At 42.7% G+C, this 25,210-nt stretch overlaps 1 protein-coding gene across 6 annotated transcripts in view; it reads right to left on the reverse strand.

Moving 5' to 3' along the window:
* Positions 1-15,537: 15,537 nt before the first annotated feature.
* PNPLA4 (patatin like domain 4, phospholipase and triacylglycerol lipase) overlaps positions 15,538-25,210 on the reverse strand; it is a 130,274-nt gene continuing 120,601 nt past the window's right edge. For 5 of the 6 annotated variants that reach the window (XM_073565972.1, XM_073565976.1, XM_073565970.1 and 2 more), the window contains 2 exons: positions 20,286-20,438; positions 15,538-15,773 (listed from right to left, as the gene is read on the reverse strand). In XM_073565972.1, coding sequence (XP_073422073.1) covers positions 15,594-15,773; positions 20,286-20,438 — 333 coding nt within the window. In that variant the 3' untranslated portion in view covers positions 15,538-15,593. The remainder of the gene's footprint in view (positions 15,774-20,285; positions 20,439-25,210) is intronic. The other variant, XM_073565973.1, reaches the window with a different exon arrangement.

The raw sequence follows: 25,210 nt of genomic DNA on the forward strand, positions 1-25,210 counted from the left end.
GGGACCTGGAGTAGTTTGCCAAAGAAGAATGGTCTAAAATTCCAGCAGAGCATTGTAAGAAACTCATTGATGGTTACCGGAAGCGGTTGGTCGCAGTTATTTTGGCTAAAGGTTGTGCAACCAAGTATTAGGCTGAGGGTGCCAATACTTTTGTCCGGCCCATTTTTGGAGTTTTGTGTGAAATGATCAATGTTTTGCTTTTTGCTTCATTCTCTTTTGTGTTTCTTAATTTAAGAGAAATTAATTGAAGATAATAATACCAAAGAATTTGTGTTTGCAATCATTTTCAGGAAGAAACTGAATATTATCTGACAGAATTGCAGGGGTGTCAATACTTTTGGCCATGACTGTATATATATATATATATATATATATATATATATATATATATATATTTATTGTCAGTGGCACACATATATAAACAGTACCTACAGTAATCTTTGATAACTCCCCAAGATAAAAAAAAATATTAATCTAGGTAAGGTCTGTTGACCATTGTGACCATTCAATCAGACCTCATCTACCACCTGAATAGGCACTGTATGCCAAGATATGCACTCCCTTGTATATTCTATTGTAATATATCACGTGTTTCTGCTCAACAAATAGCTATGTTTCTTATTACAGCATAGAAAAGTTAAAAACAGCACTTAAAAACAGGGTGCAGCATTTCATAAGCATATACCAAACTTGTAATTAAAGTCCAAAAAACATGAAACAGCACTCCATATAGCAAAAAAGTGTGCTCTTTATTGGCCCATGTGGCGACATTTCAGTCCTGAGTGCAGAAAGGTCTGTACTCAGGACCGAAACGGTGCCACATGGGCCAATAAAGAGCACGCTTTTTTGCTATATGGAGTGCTGTTTCATGTTTTTTGGACTTTTTTTATGTTTCTTATTAGCCATATCTATTTCAATGCAGAAGCAAATTTTGTATTTTTGCAGAAGAACAATATCTACGCTAAAGTGAATGAGAGCTATTTGCTGCTTCTATCCAATAACAGCAAATAAGGATGTATTGCACAAACCACTGCTTCGCTTGATGAAGAATCCTGCATTGGCATGCAGGGTTGCCAACTTGACTTTATTTTTTATTTTTTGGACAGCTTATCAAAAAATCACAGATAGACAATATTTTAAGGACACATTGGAAAACCATAATAAATCATAATGAATGGAAGAGATACCTGTCTACAGCCAAAATTCTAATATGAAAAAATCAGCTGTACTCACGATGAACAGTATAATGATGATAATTACAGTCAAAATAATCTGTATAAGTTTCATCAGTTTAAGAAAAATCACGGACACCTTAAATTTGTTTTACGAACAGGGCAAAAAAGTGCATTAATTTTATGGACTGTCCTGCAATTTCTGGACGGTTTGTAATCCCACTGAGGTAGGATGGAGCGGGGTCCTTGGCTGACATGGATGCAGTCAACTGAACAAATCTAGGAAAAATCTGAGACCTGGCTCTTTTCCAGGTTTCTAGTGGGCATATGTGCAGTGAGTACAGGAATATGCTGGCACAAGTACCCATATGTTTCTTTCATTATTCCCTCTTGGACTGTGGATAGCATGCTTTAACCTCTTCCTAACCCATGATGCCTACGTAGGCATCATGAAAAGCTGTGCCAATATGACCCATGATGCCTAGGTAGGTGTCATGATATAAATCACCCTCCTGTGGGTCGGGTGACCGGGGTCACTGAAAGGTCACCCGACCTGCACACACAGGAGGCTTTTTGCTTCCCCACAGGGGGCGTGGCTTAGCCCCCACATGGCTACGATTGCTCTGATTGACTGTTAAAAGTGAAACAACCAATCAAAGCGATAGTAATTAATTTGATAAAATATTACAATCCAGCTATGGCTGATGCTGCAGTAGCATCAGCCATGGCTGGAGACACTAATCTGACCCCCCCACACCGGCTGGCATGGGCAAATGGCCTCTGCAACGGACTGACAGCAGCGATCGGCCGCTACCGTCACGATCAGCTCCCCCTCCCCTTCCCTCCGCTCCCCCTGCAGTCTGATCCCCCAATCCCTCCCGGTATCTAGTATGTCCCGCTCTGGCTTCTGGTGTCCTGCCGTTCCAGATCATGGGCGCCGCCATCTTGGAAAATGACGGGCGAATGCGCAATGTGCCCGCTCAAATCTGCAACGCTGCACATTCATTCATTTATTTTAATCTCTGTGATAAACTCTTACAGTGATCAAAATAAAAAAAAGTAAATCACCGCCCCCTTATCACCCCCATAGGCAGGTACAAATAATAAAATAAAGAAAATATATATTTTTTTTACATTAGGGTTAGAATTAGGGCTAGGGTTGAAATTAGGGTTAGGGTTGAAATTAGGGTTAAAAATAGGGTAAGGGTTAGAAATAAGGTTAGGGATGGAAATAGGGTTAGGCTTGGTATTAGGGTTAGGGTCAGAATTAAGGCTAGGGTTGGGGTTGGAATTAGGGTTAGGGTTGGAATTAGAGTTAAAATTAGGGTTAGGGGTGGGTTAGGGTTGGAATTAGGGTTTGTCTTGTGGTTAGGGTTAGAGTTGGGATTAGGGTTAGGGGTTTGTTGGGGTTAGGGTTGTGGCTAGGGTTATGATTAGGGTTGGGATTAGGGTTAGGGGTGTGTTGGGGTTAGGGTTGGAGTTAGAATTGAGGGGTTTCCACTGTTTAGGCACATCACAGGGTCTCCAAACTCGACATGGTGCCACCATTTATTCCAGCCAATTTTGCGTTCAAAAAGTGAAACAGTGCTCCCTCCATTCCGAGCCCAGACATGTGCCCAAACAGTGGTCCCTGTTGTGAGTTCATTTTCCCCTTCACCATCGATGTCTGATGAACTCCCTCTTCTGGTGAAGGAAGGTAGTGAGGCTGATTACCAAACACCTGGTTTGGTAGATGATGACTGGGTAACAGGAACTTCTGACTGGATATAAGGCAGCCGACGCCCTTCTGAGTCACTGGTGATTTCTCTGCTGGATTCTTGGAGACCAGTCTGACTCCTGCTTCCAAAGATAAGTTTTTGCTCTGCTTTTGAACTTATTAGTTTTGTTTACCTTGTTTTTTGGAGTTCAGCCATCCCCGGTCGGGGGTGTGCTGAGTTCCATTTTTGTCTCTTATCAGTTTGTCTCTTTGCTCTGTCTTCAGAATTTACCTGAGTGCTGATATAGTCTTTTTGAAGTCCTAGTGACCTCAGGGCCTGTTTTTCCTATCAGACGGTTGGGACATTTTTTGGTAGGGTTTTCTACGGATTGCAGACAGCAGCTTTTCTATCCTGTCCTTTTTAGTTAGCTTGGGCCCCATCGTTTGCTCAACCTATCTTTCTATCTGTGTTAGTGTTTTCATCTTGCTTCACCGTCATTATATGTTGGGGGCTGCCTATTGCTTTGGGGTCTGCTCTGGGGCAGTTTAGATTTCCCCTTTCTTCCTTAAGGCCTATTTAGTTCTCCGGCTGTGATCGAGGGGTCTAGGGCATTGTAGGAACCCCCCCACGGCTACTGTTAGTTGTTGAGGATAGGATCAGGGGTCTGCAATCCGATAGCTACCAACCTCTCTGGTTTTCTGGACTTAGCTTGTATTTTTGTTTTTTCCTCCTTCGGTGACTCATTCATAACAGAATCACCAGCCATACCGCAGATCCTAGGGTACTCAATAGCAGGAAAGAATTGTAAGAAAAAAAAAAAGGAAGAGTTTGCCAGAATTTTTTTTTTGTGTATATTTTTTCCTCAATGTCTCTGAGGCCGTAGGGGGAATTTCTTTTTCTTTCTCAATGGAGATGAAGCAATTGTCTGATCGTGTGGAGCAGCTCACTGCTGAAGTGCGGGGAATTTCCTCCTATCTTGCTCATTCACATGCTGCTGAACCAAAGATCCCTACTCCTGATGTGCTTTTTGGGGATCGGTCTACATTTTTGAATTTTAAGAATAATTGTAAATTATTTCTTGCCTTGAAGCCTAACTCGTCGGGGAGCTCCGCGCAGCAGGTTAAAATTGTCATCTCTATGCTGCGCGGTGATCCCCAAGATTGGGCGTTTTCTTTGAAACCTGATGATCCTATTCTTACTAATGTGAACACATTTTTTCAAGCCTTGGGGTTGTTGTATGACGAACCTAATGCTATTGATCAAGCTGAAAATTCCCTGTTGGCATTGAGCCAGGGTCGGGATTCTGCAGAGTTGTACTGTCAAAAATTCCAAAAGTGGGCGGTCCTTACTACCTGGAATGATGGTGCCTTGGCAGCTCTCTTTCGGAAAGGTTTGTCAGAAACCATAAAAGATACTATGGTGGGATTTCCTGTTTCCTCTGGTCTTGACAATTCTATGTCATTAGCCATTCAGGTTGATCGGCGTTTGCATGAACGCAAAACCGCACGAGAGGTGTTGCCACCTGTTGAACAAATGTCTGAACCTATGCAATGTGATAGAGTTTTGTCTAGGGCGCAACGTCAGGAGTTCAGAAGGCGTAATAAGCTGTGCTTCTTCTGTGGTGATGCCTCGCATATTATTTCTGTCTGCCCTAAACGAGAGAAACGTTTTGCACACACATTTGCTGTGGGTGGTGTTCAACCTAAGTTTCTTCTGGCAATTACTCTGATCTGCTCCCTGTCCACATTTTCCGCTAAGGCGCTTGTGGATTCGGGAGCAGCTCTGAACCTGATGGACTTGGATTTTGCTAAACGTTGTGGATTTCCTATGACACCTCTGCGGACGCCTATCCCTTTGAGGGGTATTGATGCTACTCCTTTGGCGAAGAATAAACCTCAGTTTTGGACCCAGGTGGTAATGCGCATCGCCCCAGACCATCAAGAGAATTGCAGATTTTTGGTGCTGCATAATTTGCATGATACCATTGCTCTGGGGTTTCCCTGGTTGCAAAACCATAATCCAGTTTTGGATTGGAAATCTGTGTCTGTGGTGAGTTGGGGCTGTCGGTGTGCCCTTAGTGATGCTCCTGTTTTCTCCACCTCTCCCCAGTCGCATGATGTTCCTGACTATTTGGCTGATTTCTATGATATATTTAGTGAGAATGAGTCTGCGTCTTTGCCTCCTCATAGGAGTTATGACTGTGCAATTGAGCTGAGCCCTGGGTGTAAATTTCCCAAGGGTCGACTTTTCAATTTATCTGTACCCGAGCACGAGGCTATGCGATCCTATATTAAGGAGTCGTTAGAGAAGGGTCATATTAGACCATCCTCTTCACCCATAGGTGCTGGGTTTTTTTTCGTGGCTAAGAAAGATGGGTCATTAAGGCCTTGTATTGACTATCCTTCCCTCAACAAAATTACTGTTAAATATCAGTATCCGTTACCCCTGATTTCTGATCTATTCTGCAGAGTTAAAGGTGCTTGCTGGTTTACAAAGCTTGACCTCAGGGGGGCGTATAATTATATTCGCATTAAGCATGGGGAGGAATGGAAGACGGCGTTTAATACTCCGGAGGGACAATTTGAGTACCTGGTGATGCCTTTTGGGCTCACTAATGCCCCTTCTGTCTTCCAGTGCTTCATGAATGATATTTTCCGAGACTTGGTGGATACATTTTTGATCATCTATCTGGATGATATTTTGATCTTTTCCAAAGATTGGGACTCTCATGTGGAACATGTTCGGACTGTGTTCCGGATTTTGAGGGAGAATTCCCTGTATGTCAAGGGATCAAAATGCCTTTTTGGTGTACAGAGGATTTTATTTTTGGGATTTATTTTGTCTCCGTCAACTATTGAAATGGACCCGGCCAAGGTACAGGCCATTTATGATTGGGTTCAACCCACTTCTTTGAAGGCCCTCCAGAAGTTTTTGGGTTTTGCTAATTTTTATCGTAAATTTATAGCTAATTTTTCTGGTATTGCCAAACCATTGACTGATTTGACTAAGAAGGGTGCTGATGTGCTGAATTGGTCTCTGGAGGCTGTTTCTTCCTTTCAGGAGCTGAAGCGAAGGTTCACTTCTGCTCCGGTTTTGCGGCAACCTGATGTCTCACTCCCGTTTCAGGTAGAGGTGGACGCTTCTGAGATTGGTGCAGGAGCTGTTTTGTCCCAAAAAGATCCTGTAACATCTAAAATGAATCCCTGTGCTTTTTTTTCCTGAAAGTTCTCCCCATCCGAACGTAACTATGATGTGGGGAATCGGGAACTGTTAGCCATGAAATGGGTATTTGAGGAGTGGAGACATTGGTTGGAGGGAGCTAAACATCAAGTCGTGGTCCTTACTGACCACAAGAATTTGCTTTACCTGGAGTCGGCCAAACGCTTGAATCCTAGACAGGCTAGGTGGGCCTTGTTTTTCACACGTTTTGATTTTGTGGTCTCTTTTCTTCTGGGCACTAAGAATGTCAAGGCAGACGCCCTCTATAGGAGTTTCTTTGCTGATTCTCCTGTTGTGACCAAGCCTGCTACCATCTTAGGTGAGGGGGTAGTTCTTTCTGCCATCTCGCCCGATTTGAGACGTGCTCTGGAAGAGTTTCAGGAGGACAAACCTGAGCGTTGTCCCATTGGAAGATTGTATGTTCCTGACCAGTGGAGTAAGAGAGTGATGTCTGAAGTTCATTGCTCTGCATTGGCTGGTCATCCAGGTATTTTTGATACTAGAGATTTGGTGAGTCGGTCGTTTTGGTGGCCCGCCTTGTCTCGTGATGTCAGGAATTTTGTGCAGTCCTGTGGGACTTGCTCTCGGTCTAAACCTTGTTCTCGCTCTAGTGGGTTGTTGATGCCTTTGCTGATGCCCAGGAGGCCATGGACCCATATTTCAATGGATTTTTTCTCTGATATGCCTGTCTCTCAGAGAATGACTGTTATTTGGGTGATTTGTGATAGATTCTCTAAGATGGTCCATCTTGTACCACTCCCTAAGTTGCCATCTTCCTCAGAGTTGGTGCCCTTGCTTTTGCAACAGGTGGTTCGCTTGCACGGGATTCCTGAGAACATTGTATCTGACAGAGGAGTTCAGTTTGTGTCTAGATTTTGGAGGACTTTCTGTTCCAAGCTGGGAATTCAGTTGTCCTTCTCCTCTGTGTTTCACCCTCAGACCAATGGGCAGACGGAGAGCGCAAACCAGACTTTGGAGTCGTATTTGATATGTTTTATTTCTGCTGATCAGGATGATTGGGTTTCATTTTTGCCCTTGGCCAAATTTGCTTTAAATAATAGAGCTAGTTCTGCCACTTTGATGTCACCTTTTTTTTTGTAACTTTGGGTTTCATCCTCGATTCTCTTCAGGGCAGGTGGAGCCTTCTGCCTGCCCAGGTGTTGACACTGTGGTGGAGAGAATGCACCAGATCTGGGACCAAGTGGTGGATAAGTTGTCTCTCTCCCAGGAAAAGGCCCAGCGGTTTTCCAACCAGCATAGGACCATTGGTCCCCAGTTTAAGGTGGGTGATATGGTTTGGTTGTCATCAAAGAATATCGCTATGAAGGTGGCTTCTCCAAAGTTTAAACCTAGATTTATTGGACCTTATAAGATTTTGGAGATTCTTAATCCAGTCTCTTTTCGATTGGCTCTTCCTGTTACATTTAAGATCCATAACGTGTTTCATAAGTCTTTGTTAAAGAGGTTTGTTGAGCCAGTAGTTCCTGTGGTGGCACCTCCTGACCCGGTATTGGTTGAAGGCAATGTGGAATATGAGGTTGAGAAGATACTGGATTATCGCCTGGCTAGACGGAGACTCCAGTATTTGGTTAAATGGAAGGGTTATGGCCAGGAGGATAAATCTTGGGTCCCTGCATCCGATATTCATGCCGAAAGATTGGTTCGTGCCTTTCATCGGGCCCATCCTGATCGCCCTGGTGGCGTGGATGAGGGTTCGGTGACCCCTCCTCAAGGGGGAGGCACTGTTGTGAGTTCATTTTCCCCTTCACCGTCGATGTCTGATGAACTCCCTCTTCTGGTGAAGGAAGGTAGTTAGGCTGATTACCAAACACCTGGTCTGGTAGATGATGACTGGGTAACAGGAACTTCTGACTGGATATAAGGCAGCCGACGCCCTTCTGAGTCGCTGGTGATTTCTCTGCTGGATTCTTGGAGACCAGTCTGACTCCTACTTCCAAAGATAAGTTTTTGCTCTGCTTTTGAACTTATTAGTTTTGTTTACCTTGTTTTTTGGAGTTCAGCCATCCCCGGTCGGGGGTGTGCTGAGTTCCATTTTTGTCTCTTATCAGTTTGTCTCTTTGCTCTGTCTTCAGAATTTACCTGAGTGCTGATATAGTCTTTTTGAAGTCCTAGCGACTTCAGGGCCTGTTTTTCCTATCAGACGGTTGGGACATTTTTTGGTAGGGTTTTTTACGGATTGCAGACAGCAGCTTTTCTATCCTGTCCTTTTTAGTTAGCTTGGGCCCCATTGTTTGCTCAACCTATCATTCTGTGTTAGTGTTTTCATCTTGCTTCACCGTCATTATATGTTGGGGGCTGCCTATTGCTTTGGGGTCTGCTCTGGGGCAGTTTAGATTTCCCCTTTCTTTCTTTAGGCCTATTTAGTTCTCTAGCTGTGATCGAGGGGTCTAGGGCATCGTAGGAACCCCCCACAGCTACAGTTAGTTGTTGTGGATAGGATCAGGGGTCTGCACTCCGATAGCTACCAACCTCTCCGGTTTTCTGGACTTAGCTTGTATTTTTGTTTTTTCCTCCTTCGGTGACTCATTCATAACAGGTCTCCCCACATATGGGATATCAGCGTACTCAGGAAAAATTGCACAACAAGTTTGAGGGTCTAATTTCTCCTGTTACCCTTGGGGAAATAAAAAATTGGAGGCTAAAAAAATTATTTTTGTGGAAAAAAAATGATTTTTTACTTTCACAGTTCTGTGTTATAAACTTCTGTGAAGCACTTGGGGGTTGAAAGTGCTCACCACACATCTAGATAAGTTCCTTGGGGGGGTCTAGTTTCCAAAATGGGGTCACTTGTGGGGAGTTTCTACTGTTTAGGCACATCAGGGGCTCTGCAAACGTAATATGATGCCCGCAGACCATTCCATCAAGTCGGCATTTCAAAACGTCACTACTTCTCTTCAAAGCCCCGATGTGTGCCCAAACAGTGGTCCCCCCACATATGGGGTACCATCGTACTCAGGACAAACTGGACAGCAACTTTAGGGGTCCAATTTCTCCTGTTACCATTGTGAAAATTAAAAATTGGGGCTAAAAAAATATTTTTGTGGAAAAAAATATTTTTATTTTCATGGCTCTGCGTTATAAACTTCTGTGAAGCACCTGGGCGTTCAAAGTGCTCACTATGCATCTAGATAAGTTCCTTAGGGAGTCTAGTTTCCAAAATGGGGTCATTTGTGGGGGAGCTCCAAAGTTTAGGCACATAGTGCATACACGACATGGTGTCCGCTAACGATTGGAGCTAATTTTCCATTCAAAAAGTCAAATGACACTCCTTCCCTTCTGAGCAATGCCAGGCGCTCAAACAGTGGTTCCCCCCACATATGGGGTACAGCGTACTCAGGACAAACTGGACAACAACATTTGGGGTCCAATTTATCCTGTTACCCTTGGGAAAATAAAAAATAGCGGGCTAAAAAATAATTTTGAGCAAAAAAATTATTTTTTCTTTCATTTCTCTGCATTTATAAACTTCTGTGAAGCACTTGGGGGTTCAAAATGCTCACTACACATCAAGATAAGTTACTTGGGGGTTATAGTTTCCAAAATGGTGTCACTTGTGGGGGGTTTCTACTGTTTAGCAACATCAGGGGCACTGCAAACATAACATGACGCCCGCAGAACATTCCATCAAATTCTGCATTACAAAATGGAGTTCCTTCCCATCTGAGCTCTCCCATGTGCCCAAACAGTGGTTCCCCCCACATATGGGGTATCGGTGTACTCAGGACACATTGCACAACAACTTTTGTGGTCCAATTTCTCCTCTTTTCTTTTTACGGATCAATTTGTGACGCACCTGGGGGTTCAAAGTGCTTGCTATGCATCTAGATAAGTTCCCTGGAGGGTCTAGTTTCCAAAATGAGGTCACTTGTGGGAGAGCTCCACTGCTTACACACACAGGGACTCTCCAAACGCGACATGGCAACCGCTAAATATTCCAGCATATTTTCCATTCAAAAAGTCAAATGGCGCTCCTTCCCTTCTGAGCCCTGCCGTGCGCCCAAACAGTGGTTTATGACCACATATTAGGTAACGGTGTACTCAGGAGAAATTGCCCAACAAATTTTATGATTTATTTTATCCTGTTACCCATGTGAAAATGAAAAAATTGATGCTAAAAGAAAATTTTTGTTGGAAAAATTAAAATGTGAAGTACCTGAAGGGTTAATAATCTTCTTGAATGTAGTTATGAGCAGCTTGAGGGGTGCAGTTTTTAGAATGGTGTCACTTTTGGGTATTTTCCACCATATAGACCCCTCAAAGTGACTTCAAATGTGAGGTGGTCCCTAAAAAATGGTTTTGTAAATTTTGTTGTAAAAATGATACAGGAAAGATGTATATCTTTGTACCGTGTTAGCCAGTAAAAACGAGAAATCACTGGTCAACTTGTAACCCTTATAACTTCCTAACAAAAAAATTGTTTCCAAAATTGTGCTGATGTAAAGTAGACATGTGGGAAATGTTATTTATTAACTATTTTGTGTCACATAATGCTCTGGTTTAACAGAACAAAAATTCAAAATTTGAAAATTGCAAAATTTTCGCCAAATTTCCATTTTTTTCACAAATAAACACAAAAATTATCGACCTAAGTTTACCACTAACATGAAGCCCAATATGTCTCGAAAAAACCGTCTCAGAATCGCTAAGATGCGTTGAAGCGTTCCTGAGTTATTACCTCATAAAGGGACACTGGTCAGAATTGCAAAAAATGGCCAGGTCATTAAGGTCAAAATAGGCTGGGTCATGAAGGGGTTAATATCATGTATAAGGTAACTCTGAGGGGTATTACATTGTTAATGTAGGCATTAAATTTTATACACCACACAGAAACATGACTAGCGTATGATGTTATACTTTCAACCCTGAGAGGATTGAAGCCTTGTGCCATAGTGGTTTTCTGGAATATACTTTGAATAATCTTTCAAAATTGCCCTAGATGCTGCCATATTTCTTTATCTGCATTTTATTTGCACAGGTGTATTCATGGGCATGTTGAATTTTGCATCCTATCGCTATATGCATCAGAGAATATGCTTCAGATACTAAGGTTAGTAAGAAATTAGTGTTACTGTAGGGCCATATGGCCCACTATGGCCCTACAGAAGCCAATTATGGCAACGTACACCAGAAATAGGCTATGACAGATTCTCGTTAAGGGTATATTTAAGTAAGATTTCATTTCTAATGACAAATATAGTTTATTAACCCCTTTACCCCCAAGGGTGATTTGCACGTTCATGACCGGGCCAATTTTTACAATTCTGACCACTGTCCTTTTATGAGGTAATAACTCTGAAACGCTTCCATGGATCCTGGTGATTCTGACACTGTTTTCTTGTGACATATTGTACTTTATGATAGTGGTAAAATTTCATTCAAATAACTTGCATTTATTTGTGAAAAAAATGGAAATTTGGCTTAAATTTTGAAAATTTCGCAATTTTTCAAATTTGAATTTTTATGTCCTTAAATCACAGAGATATAGCACACAAAAAACTTAATTAGTAACATTTTCCACATGTTTACTTTACATTGGCACAATTTTGGAGCCAAAATTTTTTTTTGTTAGGAAGTTATAAGGGTTAAAAGTTGACCAGCGATTTCTCATTTTTGCAACATCATTTTATTTTTACGGACCACATCACATTTGAAGCCACTTTGAGGGGTCTATATGATAGAAAATCCCCTAAAGTGACACCATTCTAAAACTGCACCCCTCAAGGTGCTCAAAACCACATTCAAGAAGTTTATTAACCCTTCAGGTGCTTCACAGGAATTTTTTAAATGTTTAAAAAAAAATGAACTTTTAACTTTTTTTCACAAAAAAAATTAATTCAGGTCCAATTTTTTTTATTTTACCAAGGGTAACAGGAGAAATTAGACTGCAAAAGTTATTGTGCAATTTGTACTGAGTACGCTGATACCTGATATGTGGGGGGGGACCCCTGTTTCGGCGCATGGCAGAGCTAAGAAGGAAAGGAGCGCCGTATGACTTTTTCAATGCAAAATTGGCTGGAATTCAGATCGGACACCATGTCATGTTTGGAGAGCCCCTGATGTACCTAAACAGTGGAAACCCCCCACAAGTGACCCCATTTTGGAAACTAGACCCCCCAAGGAACGTATCTAGATATGTGGTGAGAACTTTGAACCCACAAAGGCTTCACAGAAGTTTATAACGTACAGCTGTACAATTAAAAAAATCATATTTTTTCCACAAAAATGATCTTTTCACCCCCAATTTTTATTTTCCCAAGGGTAACAGGACCCTAAAAGTTATTGTGCAATTTGTCCTGCGTACGCAGATACCCCATATGTGGGTGTAAACGTCTATTTGGGCACATGGCAGAGCTCGGAAGGGAAGCACCGCCATTTGACTTTTTTGGCTGGAATTGAGATCGGACACTATGTCGCGTTTGGAAAGCCCCTGATGTACCAAAACAGTGTTAACCCCCACAAATGACACCATTTTGGAAACTAGATCCCCTAAGGAACTTATCTAGATGTGTGGTGAGAACTTTGAACCCCCAAGGGCTTCACTGAAGTTTATAACGTACAGCCGTACAATTAAAAAAATCACATTTTTTCCACAAAAATGATCTTTTCACCCTCAATTTTTATTTTTCCAAGGGTAACAGGACCCCAAAAGTTATTTTGCAATTTGTCCTGAGTACGCTGATACCCCATATGTGGGGGTAGACCACTATTTGGGCGCATGGCAGAGCTCAGAAGTGAAGCAGCGCCATTTGACTTTTTTGGCTGGAATTGGGATTGGACGCCATGCCGCGTTTGGAAAGCCCCTGATGTGCCTAAACAGTGGAAGCCCCCCACAAATGACACGATTTTGGAAACTAGACCCCCCAAGTAACTTATCTAGATGTATGGTGAACACTTTGAACCCCCCAGTGCTTCATAGAAGCTTATAACACCCAGGCATGAAAATAAAAAAATCATATTTTTTCCACAAACATGATCTTCTAGTCCCCAATTTTTTTATTTTCCTAAGGGTAACAGGAGAAATTGCAGTGCAAACGTTGTTGTCCAATTTGTCCTGAGTACCCTGATACCCCATATGTGGGAGAAAACTACTGTATGGGCACATGTCGGGGCTCGGAAGGGAAGTAGTGACGTTTTGGAATGCAGACTTTGATGGAATGTCTGTGTGTGTCATGTTGCCTTTGGAGAGCTCCTTATGTACCTAAACAGTGGAAAACCCCCAGAAATGACCCCATTTTGGAAACTAGACCCCCCACGGAACTTATCTAGATGTGTGGTGAGCACTTTGAACCCCCAAGTGCTTCACAGAAGCTTATAACGTCCGGGCGTGAAAATAAAAAAATCATTTTTTTCACAAAAATGATATTTTTGCCCCCAATTTTTTATTTTCCTAAGGGTAACAGGAGAAATTGGACCCCAAAAGTTGTTTTTCAATTTGTCCTGAGTAGGCTTATACCCCATATGTGGGGGTAAACCACTGTTTGGGCGCATGGCAGAGGTTGGAATGGAAGGAGCACCATTTGACTTTTTCAACACAGAATTGGCTGGAATTGAGATCACATGCCATGTTGCATTTGGAGAGCACCTGATGTGCCCAAACAGTGGAACCCCCCCCAATTCTAACTCCAACCCTAACCCCAACACACCCCTAGCCCTAATCCTAATGGGAAAATGGAAATAAATACTTTTTTTTTTAAACTTCATTATTTTTTCCTAACTAAGGGGGTGATAACGGGGGGTTTGATTTACTATTTATGGCGGGTTTTTATTTTTGGCAGCTGTCGCACGCTAAAATACGCTTTTTATTGTAAAAATAGTTTTTGCATCACCACTTTTTGAGACGTATAATTTTTCCGTATTTTGACCCACAGTGTCATTTGAGGCCTTATTTTTTGCAGGACGAGTTGACGTTTTTATTGTTACCATTTTCGGGCACGTGACATTTTTTGATCGCTTTTTATTACGATTTTTGGGACGCAGAATGAACAAAAACCAGCATTTCAAGAATTTCTTTTGGGGGGTGCGTTTACACCATTTTGCATGCAGTAAAATTGATAAGGCAGTTTTATTCTTCGGGTCAGTACGGTTACAGCGATACCTCATTTATGTGGTTTTTTTGTGTTTTGGCGCTTTTATGCAATGAAAACAATTTTATATAAAAAATAAATATTTTTGCATCGCTTTATTCTGTGAGCTATAACTTTTTTATTTTTTCGTTGATGATGCTGTATGGCTGCTCGTTTTTTGCGGGACAAGATGACGTTTTCAGCGGTACCATGGATATTTATATGTGTCTTTTTGATCGTGCGTTATTGCACTTTTTGTTCGGTGGTATGATAATAAATCATTATTTTTTGCTTCGTTTTTTATTTTTATTTTTTAAGGGGTTCACAAAAGGGATTAACTAATGGGACAGTTTTATAGGGCGGGTCGTTATGGACGCAGCGATACCAAATATGTGCACTTTTATTGTTTTTTTTTATTTCCAAAAAGTGAATTTATTAGGGAATATTTTTTTTTTAATTTATTTAGCGATTTTTTTAAAATTATTTTTACACTTTTTATTTTTAACTTCATTACATTGTCCCAGGGGGGACATAACTGTCATGTGACAGATCGCTGATCTGTCACATCACAGATCACTGTGATCTGTCACAGGCATAGAAACAGACTTCCTCATGCCTGCGCTTTGCAGGCACTGAGGAAGCCAGCTCCCTGCAGGTCCCCGAAGGTCCCCGTCGCCATCTTGGATCCGGGAACCTGCAGGGAAGGAGACCCCCACAGCAACGCTGCACATTGCGCTGCTGTGGGGGGCTCAGGGAAGCACGGAGGGAGCCCCCTCCCTGCTGATGCTTCCCTTTAACCCCCGGTACACCGCGATCGTGTTTGATCGCGGTGTGCAAGGGGTTAACGTGTCGGGGGCGGTCCGTGACTGCCCCTGACACATAGTGCCGGGTGTCAGCTGTGATAATCAGCTGACACCCAGCCGCGATCAGCTGCGCTCCCCACGTGAGCGCAGCTAATCGCCCTAGACGTACTCTCCCTTCCATGAGCATAGGGGCCTTGGTCCCATGGACGGGATAGTACGTCTGATGTCAGAAAGGGGTTAACATCCTAAAAAAAATATTGTGATATTGTACCATTTGATTAACCGCTGCTAGAAATGAATATAGCTGACTTATCGTTATAAGTCACATGTGTTCGTAAGCCTTGGTCTGCATGATCCCCTCCTCCCATTGATTAATGGCGACAGTGCTTACAGTGTATGAGGATACACAGCAGCCATCTGCATTAATTGGATTTGGGAAGGAGAACTGATGTTATTACATTTGAGCAGGTTCATAATCACAAGCTAAAAATATGACAATGTTGCTTGGTTTGTTGCAATAATGTATGTTGCCTTTAAATAGGCTTTTAAATAAATGTTCTGCTTTAAACTAAAGTTGTGCTTTAATATAAAGAAAAAAGTCACATCAACAATTAATAATCAAAAAGGATTGTGTCCATTTGAAGTGTAGTCAGACTGTGTGCTACTTGGTTCATACCAATTTTCTGATTTTAAAAACTTTACTGTGTCTTCAAATCCATCTTGAAATATGAGCTCCATCTTGGCTCGGGTTGGTGGAAACAACGTCTGATTGAGTCTTTCCAAATTTTCAACAGATAGCTGTAATGGAAGTTGAAAAGAGGACAAATAAAGAAAGTTACTTTTTTTGTCTAACCATTCTCTAGTCACTCTAAAATGTAACAATCATTAAACAAGTTACTATACTGCAAATTTTTAATTACAAGCTTGAGATTTGTACAATATTCTCTAAATGAAGTTAACAGTGTACATTGTGTGTGCATGCAGGTTTTAATTACCATTCATTGCCATGAACAATGTTTTTAAATTAAGAATGGAAAAAAATAGATTGATTTACTAAATTGTAGAAAAAAAGATGTTTACAGATATACATGAAATTGCTTGCAATTGTTTACTTTTCTGCCTTAAATAGAATAGGAAGAATAAGTAGTTAGGTTTCTTTTGTTACACTGAAACATTTGTATCGTTTAGGCCCACTTCACATGTTCGCCTCTAATGTACATATGTGGTTTGTTTTTTAAGGACCACAAATATGGACACACGGCACACCCATTATATTTAATGCTGGTACGCACGTCAGATTTCTCACACGGACCATGTGTCCTTGTGAAAAAACCCCAGACATGTCTGATTTTTACCATCACCACGAACAAAGTGAATGCTGCACATGAGCAGGCTGATGACAAATGGATGACATCCATGTGTCATTAGCGTGACATGTACTAGTGCCTGGAAAAACAATAGCTCTCATCATTGTTGCCTGCTCTCCATGCAACGCTGATGATAGTTGTAGACAGCAGCCGGTGTGTCTGGTGTGTATTAAATAAATAAAAAAAATGTCATGGGGGTTCGAACATTTTTCATAACCAGCAGAGGGAAAGCTGACTGCTGAGGGCTGATATTAATAATCTGGGAAATAATATGTTGCTTAGCCTTTAATGGTTAGTTTACAGCGGGACCCAAGAAAAATAAATGACATAGCATCTCCCTATAAATTCTAACCAGAAAAGCCTGAACAGACACTTAAGATACAGCAAATATGGAGCTTAGTCTCACTCTTCCCACTTGCCCTGGTGTGGTGGCAAGTGGGGTAACAGGATTGGGGTTGATAAAAGCTGTTTTATGGCCACTGATATCAAGTCCAACGATTAGTAATGGAGAGGTATAATAAAAACACCCCATAGTCATATTGTTAAAAATACACAGCCAGATTAAAGTCTTTTAATTGAAAGTAAGACACACTCCTTTATTTGAAATATATACACCCCACCCTCTTTTACCCATTTATTAGTGTAAAATTAAAAAGTAAAAAAAAAAACAATATTCCTCACCTGTGCGATGATAATTAATTTGATCCACATCGTAATTAATCTCTGCTTCATCTAGATGCCATGCCGAATGGAGGCATGATGCGACCATTCAGCCTGGCATCCAGGAGACACTAAGCTGAGTGTCAGAGCACAGCTTCAGTGACATGCAGTAACCTCGATGACATCACTGCAGGTCACTGAAGTTGCTCTCTGATGCTGAGCTTAGTGTCTCCTAGATATCAGGTTGAATGGTCTCATCATGCCACTATTCAGCAAGGCATCAAGAGGAAGCAGAGATGGATTCCGGTGTGAGACAAATTTATTATTGTTGGAATATGGTGTTTTTTTATTGAATAGGTAAAAGAGGGTGGGGAGAGTTTATTTCAAATAAAGGAGTCTGTGTCTTTATTCTGGCTATGTATTTTTAACAATGTGACTATGGGGTTAGTAATGGGGACATCATTGTCTATGAAATACCTGACATCAACCCCAACTGTATAACAGCCTGCTACCGCACCAGGGAAAGTGGGAAGAGCAAGGTTAAATGACAAATTTGGTGCATCAATGGGGCCACTGAGGTTTAATGTCATTAGCCAGCTTGGGAGGGAGACCATATCCACTACCCTTTCATTGGCTATTAATATCAGCACACAGATGTCTGTTTAGCCTTTTCTCGGTAGAATTTATAGGGGACCCTACTTAATTTTTTTCTGGGAGTCCCTGTAAACTAACCAGTAAAGGCTAAGCACACAGTTGTGATTTGTCATTAATAGCCTGGGAACATTTAGGGCTAATGATTCCTTTCCCAGATTACTAATATCAGCCCCCAGTGGTAGGCTTTCCCTCTGCTGGTTATGAAAATAATGTGGGAGCCAAGCAATTTTTTTAAATGTATTTTTTTTTTTTAAAAATGAATACAGAAAAAAATAGCACAAAACACTGATCAAATAGCACGTTGACATATCTATCCATCTATCTAGCCATCTAATTATCAAGAAAAAGAAAAAAACAAGAGCAGCACTAGTACATACTGTACAGGTGCCAAGCCCCCAGGTATCCCCCAAACCTTCAATATATTTCCAGAGATTGGAAGCAGCACACCATTCAGAGTGAAAAGTTTCTGGTTAATGGCCAATCAAGGCAATGTTTCAGCTCATTGATGAGAACCTTTCTGGAAATATATCTATGTTCCTCATCACTATCTCTATTTTTTAACATATTTAATACATAACAATCTTTAATTTCATTTCATACATGTCACACTGACAGTCACAGCACCCTGACACATGGGCATGGACAGCACACGGATATCACACAGAAGTCACACGGATATCACACAGATATCACATGCATACATATGGATGACACGTGAAAACGGATCAAAGATCTCACCAGTACTGGTTTTTCCAGTGCGAAAATCACCACGACGTGTAAAGGGGGTATGAAAACGGTTAGGTGAAAGGAATACCTCCCAGTAATATTTTTACAACAAGAAACTAATTTAGATCTAGACTCAAAATGGGTTAAAAAAGTTTGAATGTTTAATGGATATCATGCACTGTACACATTACTGTCTCATAGGATGTGTATATTAATTCATCAAAATGTCAATTTTTGATGTATGCTGTAGTTAGTGGATGATAAAGGAAGGTATCTCATTTTGTTTGGGAAAACATTAATAGAACAAGTAAGTGAGCAAGAAAGTCTGAGTAAGACTTAAGGTGATAAATTTGAGCAAAAAATAGAATTGATACAACTATAAAGATAAATTTGATTAAATTGTATATGATGGTGTTAGATGGGACAAAAATAAAAAGTAATAGTGAGCTACAGGTTAAAATAAAAGAAAATAATTTTATTTGCTAGGATGTAAAAAAAGGATAATGTCTACAGATATGCATGAAATTGTTCACAATGTTTCCTTTTGTGCTTCGGAAAGATTACTATGTCATTGTGATTTGCATAATTAGCATATTTCCCAGAGGAGCATTGCGGCTTTAAGTCTCCTCATCTCAACATGCTTAGCATGTCATTCTCCACAAGGAGAAATTATACTTCGTGGCTATCGGTCAGACACCTCTCTCACAGCCAAACCAGATCTCACGCTTTGCACTGACGAGGGGCAGTACCCCCAAACAAAGTGTCTGCAAATTGAGATTCTGGCTTGGCTTTTATCCTAAGTCATGTAACAAGGCTCGTTAAAGGGTCGACATTGACTTTTAGGATTGCTACTTCCAATAGGTGGCACTGGAGTTCTAGTCCTCTTCCTCTCTGAAGAGACAATTTGCATAACTAGAATCTTGTGCAATTTACATATCAGTGGATTTTACAGATTTTTTATTTTTTCGTATGTATGATATTACTAAAAGCCTGATTCCTATATTCTGATGTCATATGCTCTGTACATCTATCCTCGTTAAAGGGTCGACATTGACTTTTAGGATTGCTACTTCCAATAGGTGGCACTGGAGTTCTAGTCCTCTTCCTCTCTGAAGAGACAATTTGCATAACTAGAATCTTGTGCAATTTACATATCAGTGGATTTTACAGATTTTTTATTTTTTCGTATGTATGATATTACTAAAAGCCTGATTCCTATATTCTGATGTCATATGCTCTGTACATCTATCCTTGTTAAAGTGGACGTACATAGATCCCATCTGTAAGACGTTCCTGCTCCACTGTTGACTTCTGTGGTCATTAATTGAGAATACTATTTACTATTTAATGGAGCAAGATGAAGCAATGGCCTAAGTGCATTCCTGTGGCATGCATATTTGGGTAAGCAAGACATTTTTGTGTCTGAATCCCAAAAGAGTTTTTCAGGTCATGTCATGGGGCCTGCAAAAGTAATGTATTTAGTGCAATTTACTAAGCCCTAAGACTTGAATAGTATATCCTGTCTTTCAAGATATTAGCTGTGATCATCTCCAAGAACCAATCTGACAACAACCTCTTCCAACTTAACCATACATAAGAACAGTCATCTTGCCCCAGCATTCTTGTGTTCTCTATAAAAATGGTGATGTCAGACTCCATGTTTTCCACTGAGAACCAAAGAATCATCCCCCATATATGTGAAATTGTTGGTTGGTCAAATTTTAACTAATATGTATGAGGCCCTTTTGACCTAGTGCCAGTCAGGGAGAATATTGCATTTTTGGAAAGTGAGGTATTTTTTCCATTAATAATTCTATTGTTTTTCTAATGTAGGACTGTTGTGATGGCTAAATCACACTCCCACATACGTATACATACATGAAAACACAAAAAATAAAATTACCTGTATTTCCTGCCTACCAATATTCAAAGAGAGATCAAAATATCCATTGCCTTTTGGGCATATATTTTGTCGACTACAAAATGGTGAAACTGTAATTGTTCGCCCAGTGGGCAAAACAGGAAGACTGTTGGTGAATCCTCCATCGATCCATTTCTGTATAATAACAATAATAATAATAATCTTTATTTATATAGTGCCAACATGTTCCGCAGCACTTAGCAATTCAGAAATTCATAGACAACAATCATAAGCAATATAGTTAAAGATAATACAATAGTTAAAACGAAAATGACGACCCTGCTCGTAAGAGCTTACAATCTACCATGAGATGAGGGTGATACAAAGTTCAGGTGCTTATTTACAATGAAGTGTTAGGAATCTGGTTTCTGACACGTCTATACAGAAACCCAGATTCTCACATGCTGCAGTCTCTTGCCCATCTGCTGCAGCAGAAGGGATTGCTGAGGAGATTGTCTCACAACAACTGTCTCCAGAGGCTAAGTCCTTTATTCCATCTATTGGGCATGCTCACGGGACGAGCTCCTATTGGACTTCGGGAGTCAGGTGCTTAGGTCCCGCTCCGGATCCTATTGGCTCTTCCTGGACTCCTAGAGATTTCCCAAAGGTCCCGTGCGCTATAAAAAGTGCGCATGGCTGTTCCGCCATGCGGTAGTGTAGCATATTATGCTGTGTGTGTATGGTGATGGATGCATGGACTGGTGACTGACTTATTATGAAACCCCTTCCCTTGGTTAATACGAATGGTGACAGAGTGTCGGTATAGTCAGTTACAGCCCCAGCACGCCATTGCTTCCCTGCCACAGCAGCTTAGCGTCAGAATTGCCCTTGCCTGATAGCAGCGTCCTCTTTGCGGCTGCGTTCCTGCCGCGCTGCGGTTGCAGCACAGTGTACGTCCGCGTTTGTGACGTCTCTGCCACAGACGTATACGGTAGGTCTAGACGGAGTTGGTGCCGTCAGCATTTACCTCTCCTGTGACCAATTACCGCCTCTGTGTCGCTGAGTCCCTGTGAGTTAAACTGACTCAGTGCTTTTCTATTTCTGTTTATGCTGGCAGCTCTGTGAGTTTAACGGAGCTTGCCCAGAGCACCAGGGTGACGTAATAACCCCGTGCACTCTACCGCCTTTTATTCTGCCACCTCCTAGCAGTGGTCTTACCATCTGCCCCACGGTGGACCCCGGGTGGCAAAGGCACTTTATTTATAATTTTTATTTAGTGCCTTCCGCCACTCCTAACATGAAGATCCAGCCATTTTGAAGGAATAGGGATAGATAAATGCTGCATGAGTTAGTCACCAGCCAGTATATGTAGTGCTTTTGGGTGCAGTGGAGTTTCATGGAGAATTATATTCAGCAAAATAGTGAATGGGCTATGTATAAAGAGGACTTCAATTAGGGAACATTATAGTCTGCCCTAAACAGATATGTTTTTAGGAAGTGCCTAAAGCTCTGTAAGTTGTGGTTACTCCTAATTTCTTGGGGTAGAGCATTCCAAATAATTGGTGCAACTCAGGAAAAGTCTTCAACAAGGTACTGGGAGGTACAGATTAGTGCGGATGTTAGTTGAAAGTCACTTGTGGACCATAGAGAATAGGTAGGCTGTTAAACACCTAAGGATATACAGTATATATTTCTCATGTGATTATTTACTATATATAATCATGATTGGGCACCTTGTTGACACACTTCCCTGACAAAGCTGCACCCGGCAGGGATACGTATGGGGTCCTTCCTCACACCCCCATTCCTTTGGGCCCACATTTTGCTTTGATTTTGGCTCCTGCACGAGCCTCTTCTCAGCAGACCAGGTGGCCATTACCTGGCATTTGATTCTATACTCCTGCAGTTTTTCATTTAGCAAGCAATTACATCCTGCTGCTCTGTCAGGTTGTATACTCCTGTTCACCTTTGTCTCATATTACCTGGCATATGGCCATTGAAGCCCAAGAAAACATATATTGATTGTGTGGTTATATACTGTGACGACTCCTGGAGTGGACCCTCTGGGTCGTGACACCAACCCTCCCAGGGCGAGCTGACCTAGTGAAGACCACCCCCTATACAGGGAGTGTCAGGGGCAAGCCCCAGGGGGTGAGGCACCACGACTGCTGGCACCAGGCGGCCGGCTCACAGGAGACACGAGTGGGTGAGAGTGTCTGCAGGAACGTGTAAAGTGTGGACACGGGAACATGTGGTATACAGAGACTTCGTTCGTCCGGGTGTGAGTGAAGCAGGAAGCGTGCAAGGAGCACGTCAGAGCACTGAGTCAGGCAGCAGGTGTGCCAGGAGGTGTAACAGAGTAAGAGACTGAGTACAGGATCAGAGTGTGTGCCCGGAGGCACAACTGAGTATAAGACAGAGCACGGAATCAGAGTGTGTGCCAGGAGGCACGACTGAGTATAAGACAGAGTACAGGGTAAGAGCGTGTGCCAGGAGGCACAACCGAGTATGAGACAGAGTACAGTGTCAGAGCATGTGCCAGGAGGCACAACCGAGTATGAGACAGAACACAGGGTCAGAGCGTGTGCCAGGAGGCACAACCAAGTACAAAGCAGAGAGCAGATTCAGAGCGTGTGCCAAGAGGCACAACAGAGTGCAAGGCAGAGGACCTGAGTACAGCGCACAGCCAGGCAGGGACACGGCAGACCAAGCCAGGAAGCACAGCAATAATCAGGCACCTCCCCTAGGGGGAGGTCGTCTGATATAGCACATGACTACTACTGGTTCCGGGTCAGGAACTAGCCAGAAAGCACATGACCACTACAGGTTCCGGGTCAGGTCCTCCATTACCATAGAGAGGACCGAGCCCTATACAGCACTGACAGGAGCGTGCAAGCGCAAACGTGACATGTAGGAGGAGGCCCGGGGACGAGAGCTGCGCGTGCGCACCCTACGGGACCCCCGGAGTGACCGCAGCTCCGGAAGAGATGACGTCGGGACCGAGATCCCGCCCCCAGGTGAGCACGGCATGACAGTACCCCCCCTTTACGCCCCCTCTTTCTAAAACTGGAGAGGAACTTAGACAAAATCTGGGGTGCGTGGATATTCTCCCTGGGTTCCCATGACCTCTCCTCGGGGCCAAAACCCTTCCAATCGACCAGGAACATGGTTCTCCCACTTACCTTCTTCATGGCCAAAATGTCATTCACCTCAAACTCATCCCCCAAGCCAACAGGCTGGGGTGTGTGGCCTGGAGAAGGATGAAATCGGTTAAGAACCACAGGTTTTAGGAGAGACACATGGAAGGAATTGGGAATACGGAGTGAAGGAGGCAGCTTCAATTTGTAAGCAACATCATTAATCCGCCTGAGGACCTCAAAAGGACCAATGTAACGGGGACCCAGTTTGTAAGATGGTACCTTAAGGCGGACGTATTTGGTGGAGAGCCACACCTTGTCACCAGGGAGAAATGGAGGAACGTCCAGGCGCCTCTTGTCAGCGTGTAATTTCATTCTGTCCCGTGCTTTCTCGAGAGCGGCTTTGGTCTCCTGCCATACCCTGGAGAACTCCACAGACTGAGAATCGGCAGCAGGTACCCCCGAGACAGGAAGTACCGGTAGAGGCACATTGAGATGCTGTCCAAAGACGATGAAGAAAGGAGACTTGGTAGACGATTCACTGGAGTGATTATTGTAGGCGAACTCAGCCCAAGGAAGTAGACCGACCCAGTCATTCTGATGAGCATTAGAAAAATGCCGGAGATAGGATGTAAGGATCTGGTTGGTACGTTCCACCTGCCCATTGGTTTGGGGGTGATAGGCGGAAGAGAAATCCAATGACACTTTCATGAGTCCGCATAGAGCTCTCCAGAACCGGGAGGTGAATTGGACCCCTCTATCCGACACGATGTGCTGGGGGAAGCCGTGAATCCTGAAGATATGGGAAATGAAGATCTTCGCCAAGTCAGGAGCAGAGGGTAGTCCGGGAAGAAGAATGAAGTGAGCCATCTTTGAAAATCGGTCTACAACCACCAAGACCACAGTACAACCGGAAGAACAAGGCAGATCAGTAATGAAATCCAAGGCTATGTGCTGCCATGGAGCCGACGGAATGGGAAGCGGGAACAGAAGACCGGAGGGTGGTTGTCTGGGTATCTTGTTCTGGGCACAGGACGGGCAAGATGCTACAAAGTCTTTAACATCCTGGGAGAGTGAAGGCCACCAATAATGGCGAGAGATTAAGTCCAAAGTCTTTTTGACACCAACGTGGCCGGCAATCTTGGACGAATGTCCCCAATTTAGCACTCGTTTTCGGTTATTCTCAGCCACAAAGGTTCTTCCCGGAGGTAACGTGGTTAACTTGACAGGAGCCACAGTAATTACTTTGGATAAATCAATGATATGAGAGGGTTCTTCCTCTGCATCAGACGACAGGAATGATCTTGACAACGCATCCGCTCTAACGTTCTTATCGCCGGGCCGAAAATGTAGCTCAAAGTCAAAGCGGGCGAAGAATAGGGACCACCTGGCTTGCCGAGGATTGAGCCTCTGTGCGGACTGGATGTACGCCAGGTTCTTATGGTCTGTGAAGATCTTGAATGGATGTATGGCACCCTCCAGTAAGTACCTCCACTTCTCCAAGGCCAACTTAATGGCCAATAGCTCTTTGTCGCCAATGGAGTAGTTCTGCTCAGTGGAGGAAAATACTTTAGAAAAGAAGCCACAGGTGACAAAACGTCCAGAAGAGGATTTCTGCAGAAGGACTGCGCCAGCCCCAGTAGAGGATGCGTCTACCTCGAGAGTGAAAGGTCTACTAACCTCAGGTCGGTGAAGCGCCGGAGCAGCGGCGAAGGCTTGTTTCAACGACTGGAAGGCCTCTTCAGCCTCAGAGGGCCAAGCCTTTGGGTTAGCTCCCTTGCAGATAAGGGACGAGATGGGGCGAACCAACGAGGAAAAATGAGGAACGAA

Source organism: Dendrobates tinctorius, unplaced genomic scaffold, assembly GCF_039654945.1.
Source record: "Dendrobates tinctorius isolate UK_male_01 unplaced genomic scaffold, ASM3965494v1 ptg000016l, whole genome shotgun sequence".
Taxonomy (NCBI): domain Eukaryota; kingdom Metazoa; phylum Chordata; class Amphibia; order Anura; family Dendrobatidae; genus Dendrobates; species Dendrobates tinctorius.